Genomic DNA, 26576 nt, shown 5'->3' with positions numbered 1-26576 from the left:
GGCCTGTTCCTTAACACTAGAACAGCCAGGACGGTCATTTTGACCGTTTTGAAATTTATATGTGTAATAACTTTGCTAAATAAAAAAATGTAATCCTGCTGCTGCCTGACTTTTCCTAAATGTGTTTAAGAGCAATTTACCAAACAATCGTTGAACATGAACTTGAATGTGAGCTGAGAAGGAGGCAGTCCGAGTGGCAAGGTGTGGCAGGAGCATCAGCCACACCTGAATCCACTCTGCTCCATAGAGAGCCAAAGTCACGCCCTTCTACTTCTGCTCCATGGGACCTATCTATCGAAAAAATATGAATGGTAGTGAATGGGGAAAGAAATTCTTTTTTGATCCCGTTTGAATTGAGCCATGAAGTAGAGCTGTAGTTCACTGAGCGGTGGTCATATGACAAACCTACGGCTAACTGAGACTTTCTTCGGTTGATTATTTATATCTTTTAAATTGACACACATCATATTTGTAATCCATGGCTCAATTCAAACGGGATCAAAAAATAATTTGCCTCTCCCGTTAACTACCGTGCATATTCTTTCTGAATTAAGGTCCCATGAGGTCCACCGGAAGGGGAGGGACTTTTTTAAGATGGCTGGAGCTGAGCAGGTGGAGTCTCTCCATCCTCACAGCCAGACAGGGTTTGTTCTTGGTTTAGGTTGTATTTTGACTTCTGTTTGCTTGGTTTTTCACACATTCATCTACACTCATGCACTCACTACACCACAGGTAATACAGATATACATTTTTAATAATAATAATAATATTTTAGAAACGATGTTACAAACTCCAACACAAAACTTTGTTGAAATGCTTTAAGCAATTATTTAATAAAACTTTCAACATAATACACAATAATCCTTCCATTAACATGTGAGAGGGACGAAAACCTGTTATTCAAGAAAACTAGGCTACCGTATTACTAAACTAGATGGATATTTACAAGTATATGTGTATAAGTATATGTCTTGCATTAAACATCTTTAGTAAATGTTATTTTTACTACAGTAAACTTCCATTTTAAAATAATATATAACTACTGATGCATTTAAAACCTAAATGTAGCAGCTAAAGGTGGAGCTCATTTTAATTGATTTAAGTCCTAGTTTGAGGTGCAGGCTATATCATCATAGGCTTTGTGGTTTTTCTCTCCTATTCATCTGTCTATAGGCCTAATGAACCAGCAAATGAATGAATGGATGTCTGCTAAGGCGTTCAGAACAGCAGTGAGACTGGAAGTTATTGTCGGCTAACGTTGCATATAACATGTAAAAAGATTGTCTCATACGGATGAGTCATGTTCCATTTGCAGGGTGGAAGCTTAAATAAGTCCCTGTTGCACTGGAACTAAAGTTATTTAATTTTGAAAAGTTTATAAAACAATGCCAACAATTATTAGGCTATTTTAATAGCTCAGTATCCTCTGCAAAAAAAGGTATGTATAAAGGCTTAAGGCCGCCCTAAACCTTATTGTGGGCCCAGTTTATTAAACAACTTAATTTTAGACAATATATGTAGTAGGGGGTCCCTGCTCCATCTCTCTTCCAGTTAAGGGCCCTTGGATTAAAAAATGTTGAAGACCACTGCTCTATATTAATAATGCTAACGGTGTAGTTACAGTAACACTGCAAGCTAACGCTATCACCACAAAAAGTTCATTCTGGCTTTTTAAGTGATATATCCTGGCAGGCTTGTCATTATAGAAACCGATCACAGAGTTGGGGGTGTTTTTACAACGTTAGTGTGAAAGATGAGAATGTTTTTAACTTTGGAAATTCCTGCAGCCTTACCTTTGAAGCGTAGCGCGACGAACTCCACGGAGAAGGAGACGCTTGTGCTCCAGGCTGCTGCATGTCAGCTGCTGTGAGGTTGATGAGTGTTGATTGGCTGTTACTCGTACAACATCTAGCCAATCAGACGGTGTTGTGGGCGGGACATTAAGTCAGACTCAGTGGTGAGTGAAGCCGAAGCAGAGGGACAGACACAGAGCCAAAGTAGAACACTTTTTAATTCATTTTTTTTTTTTATTTAACCTTTATTTAACCAGGAAAAAAGTCCCATTGAGATTAAAAACCTCTTTTTCAAGGGAGTCCTGGCCAAGAAGCAGCAAAAAAGTTATAAACATACAATACGATTACATATACATTATGAGAAACAATTACAAAGAATCGACTCAAATGCTCTCAATCTGGACTTAAAAGCGTTCAATGAAAGTAATTCAGTCAATTTCCAGTCTTTTTGCAACATGTTCCATGTGTGGGGGGCTGAGTGAACAAAAGCCCTTTTTCCCAATTCTGTACGGGCAAGTGGAACAGCGAGCAACAAAAGATCATTCGAACGCAAACAGTGAGAGCCAACACTCCTCCGTGAGATTAAATTACAGATGTAGGAAGGCAAAAGACCAAGCATGGCCTTATAAATGAAAGTATACCAGTGACCCAGCCTCCTGGAGGACAAAGAAGGCCATCCCACTCGGGAATACAGTTCACAGTGATGGGTCAAGACCTTGCAATTAGTAATGAACCGCAGAGAAGCGTGATATGCAATATCAATCTTGTGGAGACATTTAGCAGAAGCATTCATGTACAACAGGTCTCCATAGTCTAAAATGGATAAAAATGTTGCATTAACAAGGCGCTTTTTTGCCTCAAAAGAAAAACAAAATTTATTTCGAAAGAAAAAGGCCAATTTTAGTTTAAGCATTTTCACAAGATTGTCTATATGGGGCTTAAAAGTCAGGGAGTCATCAAACAAAATACCAAGGTACTTGTAGGTGTGAACCATCTCTATGACATTTCCCTCAAGAGTGGACACAAAGGGGATAGATTGAGGGACCTTCTTATTGTTTGAAAACAACATTAGTTTGGTCTTTTCAGCGTTAAGGACCAGTTTTAGCTGGATAAGTGTATGCTGGACCACGTCAAAAGCTTTCTGCAGAGATTCTACAGCTTTAACAGGGTTCTGTCCAAAACAGTAAATTATTGTGTCATCAGCATAAAAATGCATATTAGCGTCAGACACATCTTGTCCTAGATCATTAATATACATGATGAACAAGAGGGGTCCTAATATAGAACCCTGCGGCACCCCCTTGTGGACATCCAAAAAATCAGAACACAGACCATCACATTTAATGCACTGGGTCCTGTCACTCAAATAATTTGTGAACCATGAAACAACATGATTAGACAGTCCCAGACATAAAAGCCTATGTTTTAAAATAACATGATCCACAGTGTCAAAAGCTTTTGACAAATCAATAAAAAGGGAAGCACAATATTGTTTTTTATCAAGAGCAACAAGTATATCATTTATCACTTTTGTAGCAGCTGTGATGGTGCTATGTTTTTTCCTGAAGCCGGATTGTAGTTTAGAGAGTAGGTCACTAGAGTACAGGAACTCTTTAAGTTGATCACAAACAAGAGATTCAAGAAGTTTTGACAAAACACACAAGTTTGATATTGGTCTGTAGTTAGTCATAACAGCTGGATCACCTCCTTTTAATAAAGGGGTAACAAAAGCAGACTTCCAAACAAGTGGTATTTCTTTGTTTTGGATTGAAAGATTAAAGAGGACCGTAAGAGGTTGAGCTACATAATCAGCTGCTATTTTCAAGAAGTAGGGCTCTATCAAGTCCGGTCCGTTTGATTTCCTGTGATCTAATGCTTTGAGAGCTTTATGCACTTCCTGCACAGTAAAAGGAACAAAATTAAAATACTCTCCAGAAGACATTTGAGGTTCTGTGCAGGGAGTCACGGGGGCCACTCCTGTGGAGTCAAACAAAGAACCAGAAGCTATGAAATGATTGTTAAAGCTATTTAAGACCTCGGTCCTATCGTAGACAGGAACAGAGTTTTTTAAGACATATTTTGGAAGAGCCTGAGGTCTTCTATTTACAGATAGAGACTTTATCACTTTCCAAAATTTCTGTGGATTGTTGAGATTTTCTGTTGTGACAGATAAGTAATAATCTGATTTAGCCTTCTTAATAAGAGAAGTACATTTATTTCTTAAATGCCTAAAATTAGACCAATCAGAGGGAGAATCGCCTTTTCTGGCTTTGGCCCATACCACATTGCGCTGATGGATGGACTCTGACAATTCTGGAGAAAACCAAGGGTTCTCTCGACCCTTGACTCTAAATTTCCTAATAGGAGCATGTTTATTTACAATCTTCATAAAACTCTCCTTGAAATAGGCCCAAGCCAGTTCCACATCTGGCAACAAACTCAAATGCCCCCAATTAACCAAAGCTAGGTCATGATGATAGGCTTGCTCATTAAATATTTTTAAATTTCTCTTGCAAATAATACGGGGATTGCATTTGGGGATTTTAGTGTTCCTGCATATAGCAACAACACAATGATCACTCAAATCATTGCAGAACACACCCGCTGATGAGAACTTATGAGGGACATTTGTTAGGATTAAGTCAATCAAGGTAGACTTATTTGGACTCTTTACATGTGGCCTTGTAGGTAGGTTGACCAACTGGCTTAGATTAATAGAGTCACAGAAGGATTTAAATTCACCAGAAACTGCATTTAGCCAATCCCAATTAAAATCTCCAGCCAATAAGAGTTCCTTTAACGAGTTCCTTTTCATTAACTTTATCTGTTATCAGGCCGATAATCGGTCGATCACTTGTTTTCAGTAAGATTTATTATGGGTTAAATAAATTGGCTTTAATTTAATCCTTAATTCTGTGTGGTCTCCCATCTTTTGTCTTGAATTTGAGCTGGGTCATGACACATGCCTAAAGGCTAGTCCAGATGTCAGCGGTAGTTGACACATACTCTAAGCCAGGGCTGTCACACAGGAAATGAGAATCACATCAAGGGCCAGACATGTATAGTTTATTAACATGTTATCGCATGTCTCATATAGTAGGGATGTCCAGATCCGATCACGTGATCGGAAATCGGGCCCGATCACGTGGTTTCAGACTCGATCGGAATCGGACATTACCTCCCGATCAGGACTCGGATATATGTATATATATTCTCATTATTTTTTAACACATCTATAGTTATGCGATGGCACAGAGTTAGACCCTTTTGACTCCACACAGAAACAGCAACGCATGCGGCATGATAGGGCTGAACGATACATCGAATTTTCATCGTCATCGCGATATGAACTAGCGCGATGAACACATCGCAACAGACAGCCTGACACGATGAATAAGGGTCAAAAACAGTTTACACACTGAGACGACGCGAAGCGTAATACGTCTCCATAGCAGCAGGCGGCGCTGCTCTGTATTGTTTCCATTAACAGTCTGATTATTTCCCAGAAAATGAAAACCGGCAGATGATTGGACGAACGCGTCACGTGGTTCTTTTTTCTCCGGAAATTCACAGCCAGACTGTCATGGCGTCTCGTTCAGAATACGATCTCATATTGGACTAAAATAGTTCACCGAAACGTGTTTCTGAAAACATTTGAAGAGAGAAATAGGCCGTGCAGTTTCTGAATCTGTCTTCATTTCAGATCAACAAAGGTCAGTTTAAAAGAATTTCGTTGAACGTTAATTTCTTATAGTTATAATGCCTCATTTATGTGTAATTTGTTCAATAAAAGCATGTCAAAAATGATCTATTTGATTTCTTTATTCAGTGGGAATAGGCTATTCAATGTTTAGGTTCGCAAAGAACCTATTAAAGCACTAAGACATGGGAACAGTATAGCTAACATTCACATTTGAATATTTATCGCAAGTCATATCGTCATCGCAATATTAAACAATGTTATCGCACATCGCAGCTTTTCCTCATATCGTGCAGCCCTACGGCATGACATCACTTTGTTGCAGAGACGCTATTGGTTAAATGCCGGCAAAGTAGAACACGGAAGCAGCTTGAAGCGGAAAGCGCGAGTATGTCTGCGGTCTGGAGGGATTATAAAGTTGAATTATTATAGAAGTATCGGATCGGGACTCGGTATCGGTAGATACTCAAAATCAAATGACTCGGACTCGAGGGCAGAAAAAGCTGATTGGGACATCCCTATCATATAGTCTTCTCACCTACAGCTTGGTCGACTTAAAGCCCTAAAAAAAAGTCAGCAAAAAAGTTTCTTAGCCATCGTAGAATTTAGCTTAAGCTTAGTTTACTGTCTTTTTTGGTTTGGCGCACACTAGTTAGGCCAAAATTCATTGTGAACCTAAATTGGTATTCGGGCTGGATCAAAATTTGCGAGGGGCCGGATTTGGCCCGCGGGCCTTGAGTTTGGCTCTATGCTCTTAAATGTTTCCTTCAGCTCAGTTTTCATCTCGACCACCAGCCTGAGCAGAGTGGTGGAATGAGTTTATTTAAGGGTGGTAGTGTAACAGCTCAGTTTTCTATGATGAACTTTGGGGACCCGGGATAAATCAGATGATTTCATTATGAAGCTGCGTCCTTATCACAGTGAAATCAGCTAATTAGCAAAGTATTGTTGAGACTCTCATTAACGGCTGTCTGTCTGTGTTTCAGCTTTACCTCCAGATGTTCTGGAAGTGATTGTTGGTAAAGAGGAGCAGCAGGAGTGTAGCTCCAGTGTGGACCAGCAGGAGCCAGAGCCCCCCCCCACACATTAAAGAGGAACAGGAGGAACTGTGGAGCAGTCAGGAGGGAGAGCAGCTTCAAGGGCTGGAGGAGGCTGATATCACCAAGTTCCCATTCACTCCTGTCCCTGTGAAGAGTGAAGATGATGAAGAGGAAGCTCAGTCCAGGAACTCACATCCACATCCACGTTTACATCCAGAGACTGATGACAGTGTTGATAGTGATTTTTGGAAGGAGACAAGACAGCGATCATTCAGCTGCTCTAACTGTGGGAAAACATTTGCCTGCAAGGCAGATCTGAAGACACACGTGACATGTCACACAGGAGAAAAAGCTTACAGCTGCTCAGTTTGTAAGAAATCTTTTACGCAGAGTTGGAGTTTACAGAAACACATGAGAGTTCACACAGGAGAGAAACCATTCAGCTGCTCTGAGTGTGGTAGAGCTTTCACTGAACGTGGAACCCTGAAGACCCACATGATGACTCATTCTGGAGAAAAACCTTTCAGCTGCTCAGTCTGTAAGAAATCTTTGACACATAGTAGTGCTTTAAAGATGCACATGAGAATCCACACAGGAGAAAAACCTTTTAGCTGCTCAGTTTGTAAGAAATATTTTACACACAGTGGAGCTTTAAAGCTGCACATGAGAATCCACACAGGAGAAAAACCTTTCAGCTGCTCACTCTGTAAGAAATCTTTTACACAGAAAGGAAGTTTACAGAAACACATTACAGTCCACACAGAAGAAAAACCTTTCAGCTGCTAAGTTTGTAAGAAATCTTTTACACAGAGTGGAGATTTACAGAAACACATGGCAGTCCACACAGGAGAGAAAAGATTCAGCTGCAGTGTTTGTAACAAAAGATTTGCCTGGTGTTCTCATGTCAAAACACATAAATGTGTTGGTCAGATGGAAACAGAAGCTGATGGAGAGGACTGTGGAGGACCAGAACCAGCCAGGAACTCACATCCACTTTTACAACCAGAGACTGAAGACCAGACTGGAGACTCTTCTGATCCTGAGACTGATGACAGTGTTGACTGGAAGGAGTTTCAGTCAGCAGTTGAACAGAACAGAGAAAACAACATCTTATACGGGCAACAACATTATTTTTGGGGCTATTTTACAACTTATTGATAGGATTAAATCAGCATTGATAAAGTTAATCATGAGCTTACTAAGCCTAACTAAGTTCCTGTGGCTTTCAAGGTTCAGTTATTCAATGGTTACGTGAGTACTTAAGTAATCATAAACACAATCAAAAGTTCTCTTTTCACAAAGCAAACATTTTTCTGTGGGGTCCCACTGGGCTCAATCATAGGCCCTCTTATTTATATAAACGACCTAGTTTGCTTTTCTTTTCTCTTTGCACAGGTTATGATAAGTGAGCAGCTCAGTAGTGTGTGTGAGAGCATTTCACTTGTGCGTGTGTAAGGTAATTGGGAATAATGTCCCTGATGGTGCCTCATACAAACTCAGTAATTTCCACCAGCTGACAGTTTGTAACATAGAAACAAAATGGATTCTGGATCTTTTTTTTTAATAGTTTGTAGCTGACTTTACCAGCTGACTTCTCTATTGGCTGTTGAAACAGGAGACGTTTATGTTATTGCACTCTGAGTTATTGTTTTTTCACAGCTGTTATTGCACGTGTGGGGTGCCAATGATGTTCCTAATCGATTTGAGTTCACTTCACAAGGTCCAGATTTGATTACAATCACGTTAGGGAAATTTCAGTTCCAATACCAGTTTAGCTTGTATAGAGAAGAGATTTTCAGAGAACTTCTGCTGTAAATTATACAAGCAAGAAGCAACCCTCAGATATGTTTTATATTGCACCAGGTCCATGTTTACATTAAGAACTGAGTGAGCCCCTAAAAGTTTGTTTTAAAGCACTTTTTACTTCTACGTCCATGGTGAAAATTCAAATATTAAAAGATCCATTTTTCTGGATTTTATTGATTTAATATCAGCTGTGGTTAGCCATTAGCTAGTTCTATTAGCTGACTCAGCCCCGGGGTGAGAAGGACCAAACCTGGAAAGAAAACCTCCTCCGTTTTGTTTGTGTATTCAGTGAAGTCACTAATCACTACCACTAATATATTTAATTTAATGTTATGTATGTTGTATTTCAACTTATGTACTATTTCAGAGATTCTCATTTTTATTATGATTTGTTTTCTACACATTTAATAATGTTGGAGCGAGCCTGAGTTTTGAACTGCCAACGACTGCTTCTTTGTGTTTTTGTGCACATGACGCAAATCAGATGAATAAATGAATAACTTGAGAGAGAAGATGTGTGTTTTGTATGTTTGATTGATTGATTGATTGATTGATTGATTGATTGATAGATAGATAGAAAAGTGGTCTGATTTTATATGATAATAATCGGTCTAATATAAACATAAACATTAACTTCACCTTTAGACAAACAACATAAACAGTTGACATCTTACATTTACACTCCAGGATTAAACCTTCTGTCTTCTGTTTGACACTTTAAAAGAAAAAGGGAAACAAACTACCATCGTCTTTAATTTGGTTCTTTGTTTTCTCAGAGCTCTAAAAATGCATTTAAATGTTTGTCTTTCTTCAAATGTGTATTTTAATCATATCTTCCTGTTTTTTTTTTTGTTCTTCTAATTAGCCTAAAACACTTCCGGACTTTTATTTTGAAGCTCAGCAACTAATCTGTCCCGGAAGCTGTAGTCTTTACTGCGGCTAACTTCACTCTTTGAACAAGATGGCGTCTAGCAGAAAGGTGTGTTAGCAGAGTGTCTTTGTTGTGTTGAGAAAGAGGTAAAATGTGTAAAGTCCAGATGCTGAGAGCGTTGGTGGAGCAGCGACTAACTGCGGCTGCTGAAGAGATATTTGGGCTGTTTGAAAGAACGATAGCAGAGTACGAGGAGGAACTTTGTCGTTCAAAAGAGGAGAAGGAGCGACAACGGGAGCTACTGGACGCTGTTTTCAACCCTCAGCTTCGGTTCCACAGAGCAGGTTTGGTCATTAAACCTTCAGTTGATCTTTCTCTCCTTCCTGTCATCTGTTCTCTCAGCAACCATATGACGATAGGACGTATGTAAATACGCATTTGTTCATAAGCTCTATTTGAATCTAAGCTCTTTAACTGCGGTCAAGCCAGCCGACACTCGGATCTCCGTGGTCAACTCAGCCGACACTAAACTTGTAATGCGCTCGGCACGCGTGGTAAATGCATTCAAACGGCCGAGATCGAGTAGCGAAGTTGGCGAGATGATACACATTGGACTACTTCCGGTTTTCAAAATAAGATGTTAATACAAAGTACATATAAAAACTAGTAATGGATTATATTCACCAGAAGTAAAATACATGTAACCTGTGTCTGTCCATTATACAAAACAAATGAGTGAATTGTGAAAGGAATGTATAGTTTGAGTTTACAAGAATACAACAATAATTCCAGACTGATTTATTTCAGGGGACACCTCTGACTACACCCATATTTAAAATCAGGCAATTAAACGGTATCAATTTGGGGATTTTTGGAAGCAAAGTCCCATACTTCTGCTGTAAAATGACTCAAAATATGAAACTGGAGGTGCTATAAAAAGACTTTGGTCCATAGTTCCAGGCAATGACTGACATATTTGAGTACAGGGCATCACTTAATACTGTCATACTGAAAATCAAACAATTTTACTGTATAATTTTGGAGATTTCTGGAAGCAAAGTCCCATACTTCTGCTGTAAAATGACTCAAAATATGAATTTGGAGGTGCTATAAAAAGACTTTGGTCCATAGTTCCAGGCAATGGCTGACATATTTGAGTACAGGGAATGACTTAATATTGTCGTACTGAAAATCAAACAATTTTACTGTATAATTTTGGAGATTTCTGGAAGCAAAGTCCCATACTTCTGCTGTAAAATGACTAAAAATATGAATTTGGAGGTGCTATAAAAAGACTTTGGTCCATAGTTCCAGGCAATGGCTGACATATGTGTGTACAGGGCATCACTTAATACTGTCATACTGAAAATCAAACAATTTTACTGTATAATTTTGAAGATTTCTGGAAGCAAAGTCCCATACTTCTGCTGTAAAATGACTCAAAATATGAATTTGGAGGTGCTATAAAAAGGACTTTGGTCCATAGTTCCAGGTAATGACTGGGTTGGATGGCACATGCAGGCAGGCCAATCAGGAGGGAGTTGCAGTAGTCTAGACGTGAGATGACTAGAGCCTGAACCAGAACCTGAGCCGGCTTCTGCGTTAGAAGGGGACGTATCCTTCTGATGTTATGCAGCATGTATCTACACGATCGGGTGGTTGCAGCAATGTTAGCAGTGAAGGAGAGTTGGTCGTCAAGTGTTACTCCCAGGTTTCTAGCAGTCTTGGTGGGGACTACTATAGAGTTGTCAATTGTTATAGTCAGGTCTTGGGTAGGAGAGCCCTTCCCTGGAAGGAAAAGGAGCTCAGTCTTGTCGAGGTTGAGTTTCAGATGGTGTGTGGACATCCAAGAAGAGATGTCAGTCAGACAGGCCGAGATACGTGCTGCTACTTGAGTTTCAGACTCAGGAAAGGTGAGAATTAGTTGGGTGTCATCTGCGTAGCTGTGATAAGAAAAGCCGTGCGACTGAATGACAGACCCGAGAGAGTTGGTGTACAGAGAGAAGAGGAGGGGACCCATGACTGATCCCTGAGGAACCCCAGTTTTAAGTGGGCAAGGTTCTGAGCTAGACCCTCTTCAGGTCACCCGATAGGTTCAGTCTATTGATCCAAAGTGCAGCAGATCAAATAAATTAACAGCTATTGAATTAAAATAGTTTCTACTGGATGATACCTTCATGGTGGACAATAAGATATATTATTTCCCAACTCTCCCTACCTCCCTTTTTGACAAACTTTGCACCCTGATTTTGGACATTTAATGTTCCTGGGCTTTGAGAAGAACAGCTCTAAAGCCCTCTGGGCTCGACCCAGTGATGGAGCCCCTGCAGCCTGTTAAGGCGCATGGTGCATTTGGAGCACACTGTCAGTACTCATATATTCGATAAGAAGATTAACGTTATGTAGTTTGTCATGTAAATTAGTTTAGGGCAATGAGGGGAAGCCAAACACTGTTCATCCCCCACTGCAAGACACAAACACCGGTGGAAAATCGACATAGCTTCCCTTTAACATAAGCTAACGTTGTCATTACAAGTTGGAGAGGAGACTGTCAGCTAACATTGTTAGCTAACACATAACTTACGTTAACTTAGCTAACATTAGCAAATGATCACGTTAATTATCTGTTTGCTGTCGTACATTCATAATGATAAAAGTGTGTCTTGACTAGTGGATAACTGCAGTGGATACTGTGTCGTTAGTTTTAATGTTACTTACCAGAAACGATGTTGTCAGTGAGTCTCAGACATGGATGTATAATAAGGTCTCGGATCGAGCCGTGTACTCTACGGTACATGTCTCCTAGCATGTCTGAGCGTACAGCGGGGTCGGGGTTTCTTCGGGGTGGCGTAGGAAGCATTAGCACAGAACACAAGAGAGATGTAAAAATGTTTTGGATCATTATAAAACTGTGGCAGGACCCCCCCCCCCGGACTAACAGTCCTCTCATTTTCCTTTTCTTAAGTACACCTAGGTCGTTGTGACCCAGACAAAAACTACTAACAAATCAACAGTCAACAGATGGTTTACTTCAAATGACTTCACTTTATTTCATCCTGGAGTGGGGGGCAGGCTATTCCAATATTCATTTCCCTAGCTTTTTTAGAGTCTCATTTTCACACTGGCCACCGAGCTAAACAACTTTTCTGGGGGAAACCCTGCAATCTCTAAGCTTTAGCTGACATTAACTTCTGTCTGTTTCAGCTTTGCTTCCAGACAACAAAAAGCCAGATTGTTATTAAAGAGGAGCAGCAGGAGTGTAGCTCCAGTGTGGATCAGCAGGAGCAGGAGAACAGATATCATGTGATATGAAATATAATGAAAGCAATAATCATTGTGTAGTTCTCCTCATCGACTGTCTTCTATCCTACATTCAAGAGTTTATGGAGAGAGAAAAAAAAAACGTAAGTTGCTCGTCACTTCAGCTTTGCACACGAGGATGGACAGTCCATTGAGCTGAGGTGGATGTGGACACATTAACGCTGCAGTGTTTACCATTGCACATTAGCCTAGCAGTTAGCGGAGTTTCCTTCTGCGTACAGTTTAATCCTGACAAAACTGCACGGTTGAGTTTCAGCCTGCATGCAAGCTTTGTAGCCTAAACAGAGCAGCTTATATTGGTTATATTAGAGAGAGCAACAGGTTAGCAGACTGCTGAGTCGCCCTCTCTGCTCTCTGTCTAAGACCGCTGTGCTGAGAAGCGTCTGTCCTCGGCATTGTCGGCAAACTATTTTTTTTTTCTTTTTACTTTATTGACAATGGAACTTTCTGTGAAATAGATCAACGGAGAGGAGAGAAAGCAGAGTGGCCGTAAATGACAGCAAAACACCGTAAAGGCACATTGAACTGAGGGTTAAGCCGATGTTTTTCGGGGGTGACTCCATTCACTTTACCGGCGGTATTGACAACAGATAAAGCCACCGTGTCTTGAGAAGCTCAAGCTTGTTGTTTTATTGTTCACTTTTAACTCACTTTACATCATCTTTGCTATCTCTTTTTTCTCTTGCTTTTCCTCACAGCGACACTCATACACTACTCTCCGTTACGGCTCGCTCTCCTTGCGTGACCACACGGGCACTGACATCACTCACTTAAGTCAGTCTGACATATGGTGATTTCATGCCGGTCAACGTTCCAATTAACTGACAACATAAGTTATACCAGTTACAGTTCTCAAGGACGCACGCACACACGGACGCCACAGCACGGTCTCTTTTTCCTTTCTCTCAACTTTCCCGCCGTGTGTCGTGCGTACCTGCTCGCGGTGTGAAGCACGTGTCGGCACTATTATCCCACATGTAGGGAACCTGGTGAATTAACCTGCAACATGTCAGCTGTTTGGGAATTCTTCAGCGTTTGTGCAGAAGATAACAAGTTTGCAATATGCAACACCTGCAAGGAGAAAGTAGGGCGTGGAGGGACTACACCAAAAACCAAAATCACATTTTTTAGTTGGATATTGGATGTGAAAAGAAGGAAATGGTTCTAACATTGCACTTTAGATGTGTGTGAATTTCCCAGACCAGGAGTAATTTATAAAGTTCTATTTTATAGTGATCCATTATCTGTTAAAAATGTTTTCTATGTTCTGTGCAAAATGTTCTATTAAAGAAAATATAGAAAATAAATATTTGTGTGTGCTGTAAAGTGGTTAGAAAAAATGAAATCGGAATCGGCTAAAATCGGTATCTGCTGGCCTAACTCAAAGAAAATCGGAATCGGCCTAGAAAGTTGTAATCGGTGCATCTCTAATACAAGAAAATTAGGATGTTTTTAATGAAATATCGGTACCGGCACTGGTAAAAATGTGTACGGTACCCAACACTAGCCACATGTAATATAAAATGAAGTTAACTGGTGACACAATACAGTAAAGTGAGCTATTTAAATTAGCTGCATACATGGCTAAACGTCATTAGCTCTTACCAGTGTATCACCCTGTGTAACATTACTTCATCCGCAGCAATCCTGCCACAATCAGTCCCAAAACATCCCAGTTAGATATAAAATGGTGTAACATTAAACATATTCTTTGTACATCTTTACAATTACTCCCCAAAAGACAACACTCACACACTCTGAAGTCCTATGGATTGGTCACCTCATCAGCCCTTGCATTTTCTCCATTCAAACAGAACATTTTAATATAGTAAAACATGGTGAACTATAATTCACTCCCACCTCTCATTAGTTCTTCTAACCCTTGTATCATTATCTCTGCATGTTTCCCCCTTGGGTCTACCAAAGGAGCCCTCAGCAGACGTCAAGCTGGCGACCGTAGCAGGAAAGAAGGACAAGAAGGCCGAGGAGGAGGAGCAGCCTGCAGCAGCGGAAGAGGAGTATGAGGTGGAGAAGGTTTTGGACCGTAGAGTGGTGAAGGGAAGAGTAGAGTTTCTGCTGAAATGGAAGGGGTTCTCAAAGTAAGTATGAGTCTATAATATTAATACTTGGTGTTCTTGGTCCTGAAACATATATATATATATATATATATATATATATTAATGAACCAATGCTTAAGTTGACTAAAAAGAGGAATACAAAAATAATCTATTCGAAATTGATCTTAATGCCTTAATTAAAAAAAATAGGAAAAGTCCAACCTTTTAAGGACACCAATTTTCTTTGTGAATGAATAATTTATCATAAATAAATACATGTTCTTCGTTAAAATATAGGGGGCATAAGTATACACAATCCTATGTTAAATTCCCATAGAGGCAGGCAGATTTTTATTTTTAAAGGCCAGTTATTTCATGGATCCAGGATACTATGCATCCTGATAAAGTTCACGTGGACTTTGGAATTAAAATAGCCCCACATCATCACATCCCCTTCACCATACCCCCACATCATCACATCCCCTTCACCATACCCCCACATCATCACATCCCCTTCACCATACCCCCACATCATCACATCCCCTTCACCATACCCCCACATCATCACATCCCCTTCACCATACCCCCACATCATCACATACCCTTCACCATACCCCCACATCATCACATACCCTTCACCATACCCCCACATCATCACATCCCCTTCACCATACCCCCACATCATCACATCCCCTTCACCATACCCCCCACATCCATCCCCTACCCCCACATCACACCCTTCACCATACCCCCACATCATCACATACCCTTCACCATACCCCCACATCATCACATACCCTTCACCATACCCCCACATCATCACATCCCCTTCACCATACCCCCACATCATCACATACCCTTCACCATACCCCCACATCATCACATACCCTTCACCATACCCCCACATCATCACATACCTCTAGAATTACAAGAAATTCATATACATAATTTAAGGGAAGTGTTTTACAATGAAGCTTTACAATATATGTCAGATATGATTGCATTACATATTCTGTAAATGATATTAGTTTGAACTACTTGTACAGATTACATTAACAGGAAATGTTTTCCCTCAGCAATGAATGTTAAAAGCTCTAGTCACAGAACAAATAATTAAGTTTGATTTATTGTAATTTTGTGGAACATGATGGAACATGACTCCATTTCCCAGAATGCTTTACTTTAAACAAGTATTTAAATGGTTTCCAAATAATTTGATGTGGTAATTTGTTTGAAAGCTTCTTGATGGTCAACACTGGACGTTTTAAGTTTCAGAAGTCCCTTACAACTTCAGATTACAAACGTTTATAGATCTGACACCTGTAATAACAGCGACATGGAAAATAATAGCAGGCCTAAAAGGTCATCTGTACGAGTTCATTTTGAAGAACCAATTCCAACAGGAACACCTGGAAACCACAGAGCCATATGCAGGCACTGCAGTGCTCCAGTCTGTGGCTCCATCAAGGCTACTTTTCTTTTATGTTGAAAACCATCTCTTGATGGTATTATGCTACCGATATTTGATATCATCAGTGTTGGGGTCACTACTCAAGAACGTATAATACACATTCACTTTAAAACAAAAAAAACAACCATAATGCATTACCTTACTTGTTATTCTGTATGGATAGTAACTCATTACTCTACTCATTACATTACTGTAGCGCAACACAGCAAGAGCCTGGCATATAGCTCATAAAAGGGCTTAAACACACCTTCAACTCACATCACAACAGTAACATTAATGCGTTACATTACTCAGTTACAGCCAAATGTGATTATATTATGGCATTACTTCATAAGGAGTTACCCCCAACACTGACTAGTTACGTGTAATGAAATGTTATTAAATTAGAAAATTAATGTAATTGTATTTAGTTGTATTACTGAGGTAAAATGTGTAATTCAATCAGTTTCTAATCAAATTAAAAGGAAATTGCTTGCATTGATAAAGTAGTCCAAATAAAGTAATCCAAACCACATTTATAATGGGTAACTTATGACAGTAAGCAATTACATTTCCAAAGTAACCTTCCTAACACTGAATGTATGTGAGATTCAACACATTCTTTCTGTTGTGGAATTTCTTTGAATTGCCATGAATTTAATTCCACTTCCTGTCATTCAAATTCAACTTCCTGTGGGGCGGAGTCAACAAAAATTTCAGTTCATGAATTGAATGGAGGCCAATTCTGAATGTTGGCTCAGTGGTAGTGCAGGCGCACATATACTGAGAGGTTTATGTCTCGACGCAGAGGTCGAGGGTTCGAATCCAACCTGTGACAATTTCCTGCATGTCTTCCACCTCTCTCTCCCCTTCTCACCTAGCTGTCCTGTCAAAAATTAAAGGCGGAAAAGCCCCAAAAAAAAATAAAGTTGAAGGTTTGGTATTTTGACATTAAGTTGCAGACCTATAATAACCTTACAAAATGGCAATAGAACAAAGGAATATACAAATTAGTAATTAGAGTGAAAATGTATAGCCTAAAAAACAAAGTCTGAGGAGATTTTCTTCTGTCACACTCACCTTTCCAGTGAGGATAAGACATGGGAGCTTCAAGACAACCTGGACTGCCCCGACCTTATCGCAGAGTACATGCAGAAATACAAGGAGAAGGAGGAGAAAAAGAAGGAGGGCAAGAGGAAAGTTGTGAGTGAGGCCTCGGGAGACTCAGAGGAGCGAGGGAGCAAGAGGAAGAAGGAGCATAGGGACCATCTACAAACTACAACACCTTAGGGACCGTCTACAAACTACAAGACCATAGGGACCGTCTACAAACTACAAGACCTTAGGGACCGTCTACAAACTACAACACCGAAAAGAGATGCAACAACACTATTTATTCATTTAAACAACAAACAGAATGCACCATTCACATAATTTGCGCTACAAGAGTGGCATCAACTCTATGACCCAACCGATGCATTCAAGACAACACAACTTTGAGTTTCAGTTTAATCAGTGGGAACAATGAGGCTTTTGATGCACAGAGGTGTTGAGAGAATAAACACAAGTCGTCCTCCACCTGCAGCCTTGATCTGTATTTGTTTTTTTTATACCGTGTATTCTCCGTGAAAATTCATGGACTGAACTGAGACGCCTGTACCGTTTCGGTTCAATACGAATACATGTACCGTTCCACCCCTACTGAATATTATTTGAATATTTAAAAAAATAACTAATTAAATTTGAATGGTATTATAGAGGAAGCCTGACAGCTCTAATATACATGTTTTAATTTATTTACAGACTGCTCTCCCTCTCCTCTGCCTGCTCCCTGGCCAGTGTGTCTGAGTGATAGCCCGGTCAGCGAGCTTGTTCCGCCACAATCTCTTGTGGAGCATTATAACTTTGACAAACCACAGGTTCCAGTTAATCTTATAATGGATATGTGTTGAGTTATTTAAACAAACGATCGGGGAAATAAACGCCTCTTGTCCGTGAGTCTCCTGATAGAGGTCCAGCCAGCTCACAGCGGGTCTGTGAAGGTGGACAGGCCGACCGGCAAGACAGAGACCCCGGCAGGCACCGGCCGGCTGTCACGTCAGACTGTGGAGCTTCTGAACTCTGACACAGTCAGACCAAATTTGCAATTAGCCATCAATGTTCGTAAAACGGCCCATATTTGAGCTCTACATAGTTGATTTCTCGCATAAAAAAGTCTCAGAAGTGAATTTAGTGATGAAATAGCAGACGAACAATGTGTAAATTGTCTGAGATCTGCACGACCTACATTCACAACACCAGCTGGTCTCAGACCAGTTGTCTGTTTGTAAATTTTGGGGGCGTGACAAAGGTACTAAAGCTATGTTCCTTTTAGATTTCTACGCATGACGCGTCGACGCAAATTATTTGTGTCGACAAATAATCCCAGCCCTACTATGTATGCCTATTTTACCGTAATTAGTCGTAATTCAACTATGACTATGAGGTAAACTCAGTTTTGCATTCTATCACCCCTTTAACATGCTACCAACATGAGACTTGGGCTACATTTACATTTACTACTACGTTTTGTTTTTAAATTAAATAACCTTAGCTATGTTTACACCTCACGTCCACACTACTGAGGTTATTAGAGCCCGATGGCTTCCATAGTGACATGTCTGCAACCAACTTTACCTTTATTTTGACATCAAATAAATGTATGTATTTCAAAAGGTCTGAATGGGATTTAAATGTTGAAAAATGCCCAGAATGTATGAGAGGTTTGTGTTTAAAGTTACCATGGAATTTCTAACTGAAAGTAAAACTGAAGAGAGTGCAAATGTTTTAGTTTTTAAATTGTCCCCATTCTTTTATTCTCACATGTTGTACTGTATTTTCTTGCTTTTATTGCTATTTTATTTTTATTTGTGTTATTGTATGACTCGTGGACTTCAATTTGTACAGCACTTTGGTCAACTCTGGTTGTTTTAAAGCAGCCATATTATGCTCATTTTCAGGTTCATAATTGTATTTTAAGGTTGTACCAGAATAGGTTTACATGGTTTAATTTTCAAAAAACACCATATTTTTGTTGTACTGCACCGCTCTCTCTCACTGCTGCAGATCCTCTTTTCACCTGGTCTCTGTTTTAGCTACAGAGTGAGACCTCTTTTCTTCTTCTTCTTCTGTACTATCTTTGATTGCACTCGCACATGCCCAGTAGCTCAGATGTAGATCATGTCAGCTAGCTAGCTCCATAGACAGTAAAAGAAAGGCTGTTTCTACAACTTCGGTCAGTTACAAGGCAATTAGCCGGGAGACTTCTAAATGAGGGCGCACATGGAAGTAGTTCTTTTGTAGATTATGGTGAACTTGTGTGTTTTGTAGCAGTGCTTTGCTATTGAGAACGAGGTAGCATGCTAGCGTTAGCATGCTAACGCTAACGCTACGAGCTAATGGTTGCGGTGACGTCACAAGCCGTGCCGATTTTGAACAGCTCACCCAGAGACTGAAGGCAGGACACATTCAGAAACTGTATCTCACTCTAAACAGCATGGATGGATTTTTTTCAAAGTTTGTATGTGTGTGGAAGCACCAGAGACACAACATAACACCCCAAATCCCAGAAAAAGTGATTTTTTTCATAATATGGGCACTTTAAACGTATTATATAAATAAACTTGACTTCACTTGAATGGGGAAACTTGCCAAAACAATTTAGAATATTTCTGAACTTATGAAAGTTATGAAGAGTACATTTGCTTCCTAATAACATGTCTGCAACCGGCACACATTTTCATAAATGTATTATATTAAAATTAGTGAAAATTGTGTGTGAGAGCAAGTCTAAGGTTTAAAGAAGGTTTTTCACTAACTCTCTTTGTTTGTTTTTTGTTATAGAAACGGAGAGGAGGAGAGGGACCCAAACGTCACCACTGTCAGCACTGTGACAAATCCTTCACATCATCTGGATATTTAAAGATTCATCAGAGAGTTCACACTGGCCAGAATCTACACAGCTGTGATCAATGTGGGGCAGCTTTCACACTACAGAGTAACCTAAAAAACCATCAACTCATTCACACTGGAGAGAAGCCGTACAGCTGTGATCAATGTGGGGCAGCTTTCACACTACAGAGTAACCTAAAAAACCATCAACTCATTCACACTGGAGAGAAGCCGTACAGCTGTGATCAATGTGGGGCAGCATACACACGACAGAGTACCCTCAAAACACATCAACACATCCACACTGGAGAGAAGCCGTACAGCTGTGATCAATGTGGGGCAGCTTTCACACTACAGAGTAACCTAAAAAGACATCAACGCATTCACACTGGAGAGAAGCCGTACAGCTGTGATCAATGTGGGAAAACTTTTACTCAGAGTGGTAGCCTAGAAAGGCACCAGCGAGTTCACACTGGAGAGAAGCCGTACTGGTGTGAACAATGTGGGGAAACATTTTCTCAGAGTAGTGACCTTAAAAGACATCAACGCATTCACACTGGAGATAAACCTTACAGCTGTGATTTATGTGCTAAAACCTTTTCTCAGAGTGGTAACCTAGAAATCCACCGACGTGTTCACACTGGAGAGAAGCCGTACTGGTGTGAACAATGTGGGAAAATGTTTTCTCAGAGTAGTCACCTTAAAAAACACCAGCTCATTCACACTGCCTCGTAGTGAAGATGTTTGAGAGCCAAGCTGTTTCCTCCTGCCTCCTCCTCATGCCCTGATAGCTGTGTTGTTATATTCTGATCTTCTCTCCACATTGAAGGCTGACCAGTAGTAACTTTATCTTCTGAACAGCAAGAATGTTATCCTGGATCAGCTGGACGGTTTTCTGCCTTTCCTCAGAACTCTCGACTTTACACTTTTTTCGATGCTCATTTGACGCTTTTTTGACATTTATTTATACGGGGTTTTTTTACGTATTTTTGGCGATTTTTCTATGCTAGTGTTGAAGCTGTTTTACCACAATGTACCCACAGTGTGAGGGGGAAGGCCCAAAGGCGACCATTTAGTATTTCTCTGATGAAAGATGACATAGGCTGCTCTGCCTAAACGTTAAGAGGTTTAAAGATGTTTCAGTTGGAAAACGTAGGCATGTTTGAAATTTGGTAAAAACTTTGTTCTCATCTTTAGAAACATATTAAATTTTTTTTTTACTTTTCTTTTGCCTGACAGGAAGTCAATCTAATTCTCATTTTATGAATACATGTTTAAGGACTTTAGGATGCACAGAAACTCTCAAAATGTTGCAGCAATGTTCAAAATAGTAATTTTTCCGGGCTGCTTTCACATTTGGGCCTAGACGTGGCATGGCTGCTCTATAGGGCCCTCTTATTTGTTTTAGCCTTTGAACACATTTTTGACGCCCTTATATACTCTAAAACTCCCAAAAGTTGGCGCAACAACCATAACAAGACTATACAGCGATTTGGTCCATGTGAGTTTAATAAGTGCACCCTAATGCATGGAAGGCATTAATTTGGACATAGTTGTTTCGATATTCACGAAAATTGGTCCAAACATTCCTCTCATCATTACCGACATACTGGAAGTTGTTTTTCACCTCTTATACTGTTGTGAAAAACATAGAGCCCTGTTAGCCTGAACAACCACACTAAATACACATTTCACAGGGATGTTCCACTACTAGATACCTGTTCTGACCCCTTGTGACAACTCACCTGATCTAACCTACACTTGTCATTAAAGTCTTCATTCTGTGTATATACAATTCATATATTGTCAGTTATCTTATTTCCACTTGCTTTTGTTTAGTTATTAGTTTTACCTCTGAAGTTTCTCTTTTTCATGTGGGTATCAACAGGATTCATCCAAACAACATTCTAATGTACTTGTACAGTTACAATCTATCTATCTATCTATCTATCTATCTATCTATCTATCTATCTATCTATCTATCTATCTATCTATCTATCTATCTGTCTATCTATCTATCTATCTATCTATCTCGGCTTAGAAAGCATAAACCCTACAGAATAATGAACACTGATGGGAACGATAGTCATGCACACCATTGAAACAACTCAATTATTTATTGAACAAAATATGAACTTATTGAACAAAATGCAGAATTTGGCGGGGTGGGTGTAGCTGGGGGGGTGGGGGCAGAATATGGCGGAGTGGGTGTAGCTGGGGGGGTGGGGGCAGAATATGGCGGAGTGGGTGCAGGTGGGGGAGAGTGAAGCCATGGGATGGGTGCAGCTGGGGGGGGGGGTGGCAGGGCTAGCTTGGCGGGGCAGGTTGGAGGTGGTTGGCCTGCCCTCCAGGAACGGGGCCAGGAACCCCATCACAGCCATCTTCTTCCATGGCCGAGCTGATGAGGCCCAGCTGCTCCCTCAAGCTCTTCCACCTGGAGACACACATCTTCTAATAATAATAAAATATATATATATATGAGAAAATGACATGTAGGCTATGAATATGGCTGTGAAACTACTGCTAATTATAGGTTTTAAGCTATTATTTTCATCTTGCTTTGAGCTGCATATTGATATGCACATTTCAATGGTCAGATCTCTCATGAGTTCTTTATGTATTTATTTTATTTTTCTTAAAAAGTCCCTCAGAATCTGTCCACCTACCAACCTACCTGCTATCATGAGTACTACTAGCCTGTAACATGTGTCTGCAGATGCACATGTGCTGTCTGCTACCATTACAACTCATCTGTTGAATTAGCATTTTATTTTACACACAAACAGCCGTTTAATGAAGTTATAAACACATGAACTACTAACACGGAGTGACTCTGACCTTTAAACCAGCCCAGGTTTGAACGGTGGCGTCTGACGGAGATGACTGCAGGCGGGAGGTGTCGTCTCCCTGCCGTGTCACAACAGAGCGGTGTCCCGGTCCTCTCTGTCCTCTGGAGACAAAATGTCTCAGTCACTTAAAACTACTACTAACTGGCTTCTCTGTTAGCCTACAAGCTAGCACTCCACACTGACTTTAGCTTGGGCTCTGGAGAGCTATGTCTGGCAATGCTACACTAACTGCTAACGATGCTAACGATGTTAGCGGGCTAACGATGCTAACAGCCGTTGGTATCACAACTTCTACAAACTGTGTGGATGTAAAATGATATTAAAACATCAGCGGTCTGGTAACGTGTAGTTTTTAACCGGAGAAAACAGCTTCTCTTTATCATCATCACAGATAACTCTAACTAACTAACATTCTCCTCTTCACCGCCGAGGGCCCGCCCCTCTGCCCTCACAACGACAGCTGATTGGACGGGAAGTTAACAGCAACCAATAGAATTAAACTAGGTCAAGATATTTAAAAAACAACAACCAACAACTGTATTTTACTGTAACACTGAAGACACATTCAAAATAAATTATTTAACAGTTACAAAAAACGGAAAAAACAAACAAAATGATATAATATAGAGTATAAATAATTAAATCAACCTGTCATATGTGTAGTAATAACAATAATTGAACTTTTCTTTCTTAAATAGGATTTAAATATTTAAAATCCAGCATGTAGAAAGTGTGTATGTGTGTGTGTGTGTCTGTGTGTGTGTGTGTGTGTGTCTGTGTGTTTATGTGTGTGTGTGTGTGTGTGTGTGTGTGTATGTGTGTGTGTGTGTATCTGTTTGTGTGTGAGTGTGTATGTGTGTGTGAGTGTGTGTGTGTGTGTTTGTGTGTCTGTGTGTGTAAGTGTATGTGTCTCTGTGAGTGTGTGTGTCTGTGTGTGTAAGTGTATGTGTCTCTGTGAGTGTGTGTGTGTGTGTGTGTGTGTGTGTGTGAGTGTGTGTGTATGTGTGTGTGTGTCTGTGTGTGTGCGTGTGTCTGTGTGCGTGTGTGTGTGTGTGTGTGTGTGTGTGTGTGTGTGTGTGTGAGAGTATATTTCTTGTGTTATTATTGTATGAAATGATTGTTTAAGTTATGATAAATGTTCTCAAACTCCAATAACAGAAATATGAATATTTCAGGGGAAACTCCAGATGAAAACATGATAATAAACCAGATTGACTTTCTCTCTCTTCACCTGTTCAACATTTTGATTTCTTCTGTGTATTTTGATTTCATCAGTTCATTAGTTAGTTTGGAGTTCTGAATGTCCTGCAGTTTTCACTCAGTATTAAACAAGAACCAAGCTGGAATGTAAGCCCAAGTCAACATCTGTAGAAGGAACCAAGAAAAACCAGTTGTTGATGTGGAGCAACTCTCTGAATGGGATCAGGAATTCAAAGTAACCCTCAAACTTACAACTTTTTGATGAGACCCTGAATGTGACAGAAACCTTAAAGTCTCTTGGAGCAGTTTGGCTGCAAGACTTTAAAGTCACAAGTTCAAATCCAGCTGTGGTACCTTTGTTACATGCTCCTCTATTTATTTCATTATTCTTAAAAAAGAAAAAAATGTAAGTCCTTTTAGGATTACTCATCCCTTAAATTAAAAACCCTTAAAAAGTAGTGGGCTAAACACTGAATCAGCTGTTCCTCTAAAACATCAGCGTGGTGTCTGAATACTCTGATCAGCTGTTTGGTGCATGTGCACAAACAACTGAGCTGTCAGGACTTTGAAAGTGAAGTAATATTTTAATTCATCTATAAAGTCAGAGAGTTGCTCCATATCTGTGGACTTTAAGATCTTTTAAGTAGGGCTGTCAGCGTTAACGCGATGCGATTAAGGGCCGACGCGATGCGATTCATTTTTTTTGATCGCATTAATCGCATGCCGGCATTTATTAATTTATTTTACACTTCACTCGGCTTTGCGTTGTGCCTAAAAGACTGCTATTTTGACCCTTTGCAGCACCGTTACTTATCATCAAGCTGCCACTTCCTCGTATCACATCCTGCTGCTGCAGGCTGCAGCATGATGGAGAAAGACAGCAGCAATGAAATCCTGAATGGAGCTTTTTATTTTCCAAAACTCCCGGACGGCTTGTAGACAAGTCGAAAGCCACATGAACATTGTGTAAAGCCGAATTAAAATATCACCGAAGCACGTCAAGCTTGAGCTACCACCTACGGAGCTAAACGTTGTACAGTTAACGTTGATGCTACCCACTAGCATGCTACCCACTCAGGCAAAGCACTATTTTGGAGAGTGTTACTTGCTGACCTGTGGATGAAACCAAATCCCAAAAAATGACTACAGCTCTTGCGAAATGGGTGGCAACTAACTGCAGACCTGTCAGCATCGTAGAGGACTCTGGTCTTAAAGACGTACTACGGTTGGCATGTTCTGACCTGTCTCGTTGCCGTCGAGGGGGACAGTAGTTTTCACGGATACACAGCCTGTATGACACGGAGAAAGCAGCCAAACTGGAACTGCTGCAAGGTGCTGCAAACGCTGTCTCATTAACCGGTGATCACTGGACGTCAGTGAGTAATCAACATTATTTAGGAGTTACTAAACACTATATTGACTCTAGTAAGGATAGAGATTTTTTGTTTTTTAGTTAGGTACTTGGAGGAATTGTGCAATAATGACAGATTCACACATTTTTCTTTTGTTTACAGTAAATAAATAATTACAAATCTTAAAATCAAGTTCATAAAGTAACTTTCTTTGCATTCATTTGATTCCCAATCAAGATACACTGGTTAAAATTGCTTTCGATTGTTAATATGTACTTAAACACTGTTCTGAAATGCAAAATAATAGAATTTTAATCATGTGATAAAATATATATAATATAATATTAATCGCGATTAACTATAGAAATTCAGCGATTTATCGCGATTAAAAAAAATTAATTGTTTGACAGCCTATATATATATATTTACAAAGTGTTAGATCTATCATAAAGACAGCATGTTGTACAGAATCAACTGCATGACCAAGACCCCACAGCTGGTGACATCTTTCTGAAAGGTGTGGGTTATCTTGCCAGGCTTCCACTTGATGTTAACCCAGTCCTCCTTTCCAAGTCTGTTCCGGCGCATCTTGAAGTACTGTCTACAGGATGAAAGGAAAATCTATTTTGGTCAACCTTCGCGTCTACTCTATGGCTTTAGCAAATGTGTGTGTTACCTATCTATTTCCATAAATCTATTTGATATTACCCAAATCTGTGGCCAGCCTTTCTGGAGTCCTCAACTTCATTTGTCCCTTGCAGAGGATCAACCACAAACATGTGGCTTGAGAGGGCATGAAGATACTGTTTGAAAAAGTAACATATCACTAAACAGTGCAATCTTCAAGAAGCCTATGTCTGCAACAACAGGGAAAATAATAACATAATATATATACGTATATATCTGTTGGAGCAATTTCTGGTTTGATACTACACTTTACTAAAAAAATTCTACCACTACAGAACTGCTGAAAAGGTTGAAAGTTCATGATGTAATTTTGTATTGAATACTTTTTGTATTCTAAGAATTATATTTTTGGCATTTTAGCCCTTTATTTGACAGCTGAAAACATGAAAGGGGAGAGAGAGAGGGGGGGAATGACATCCAGCAAAGCGCTGCAGGTCGAAATTGAACCCGCCACTGTTGCTGCTGCAGCGAGGACTGAGTACACGGGGGCACAGGCTCAACCAGTTGAGCTACATAGACC

The 26576-nt window shown here is 40.0% G+C and overlaps 1 protein-coding gene and 1 long non-coding RNA gene across 2 annotated transcripts in view; both read left to right on the top strand.

The window, feature by feature from the left end:
- LOC118496544 overlaps nucleotides 1–6506 on the top strand; it is a 28858-nt gene extending 22352 nt beyond the window's left edge. Inside the window, exon 12 of the mRNA XM_036008581.1 lies at nucleotides 6480–6506. Within this exon, the coding sequence (XP_035864474.1) occupies nucleotides 6480–6506 (27 nt within the window). The remainder of the gene's footprint in view (nucleotides 1–6479) is intronic.
- Nucleotides 6507–9496: 2990 nt separating this feature from the next.
- On the top strand, nucleotides 9497–12602 carry LOC116045438. Its single transcript, XR_004898983.1, has 2 exons — nucleotides 9497–9554; nucleotides 12415–12602. It is a non-coding gene; the product is annotated as an uncharacterized LOC116045438 (long non-coding RNA).
- The last annotated feature ends 13974 nt before the right edge of the window (nucleotides 12603–26576 follow it).

This window comes from Sander lucioperca, chromosome 12 (assembly GCF_008315115.2).
Source record: "Sander lucioperca isolate FBNREF2018 chromosome 12, SLUC_FBN_1.2, whole genome shotgun sequence".
Lineage (NCBI taxonomy): Eukaryota > Metazoa > Chordata > Actinopteri > Perciformes > Percidae > Sander > Sander lucioperca.
The sequence above is the reverse complement of the archived record's forward strand: the minus strand, read 5'-3'. Positions and strand labels throughout refer to the sequence as shown.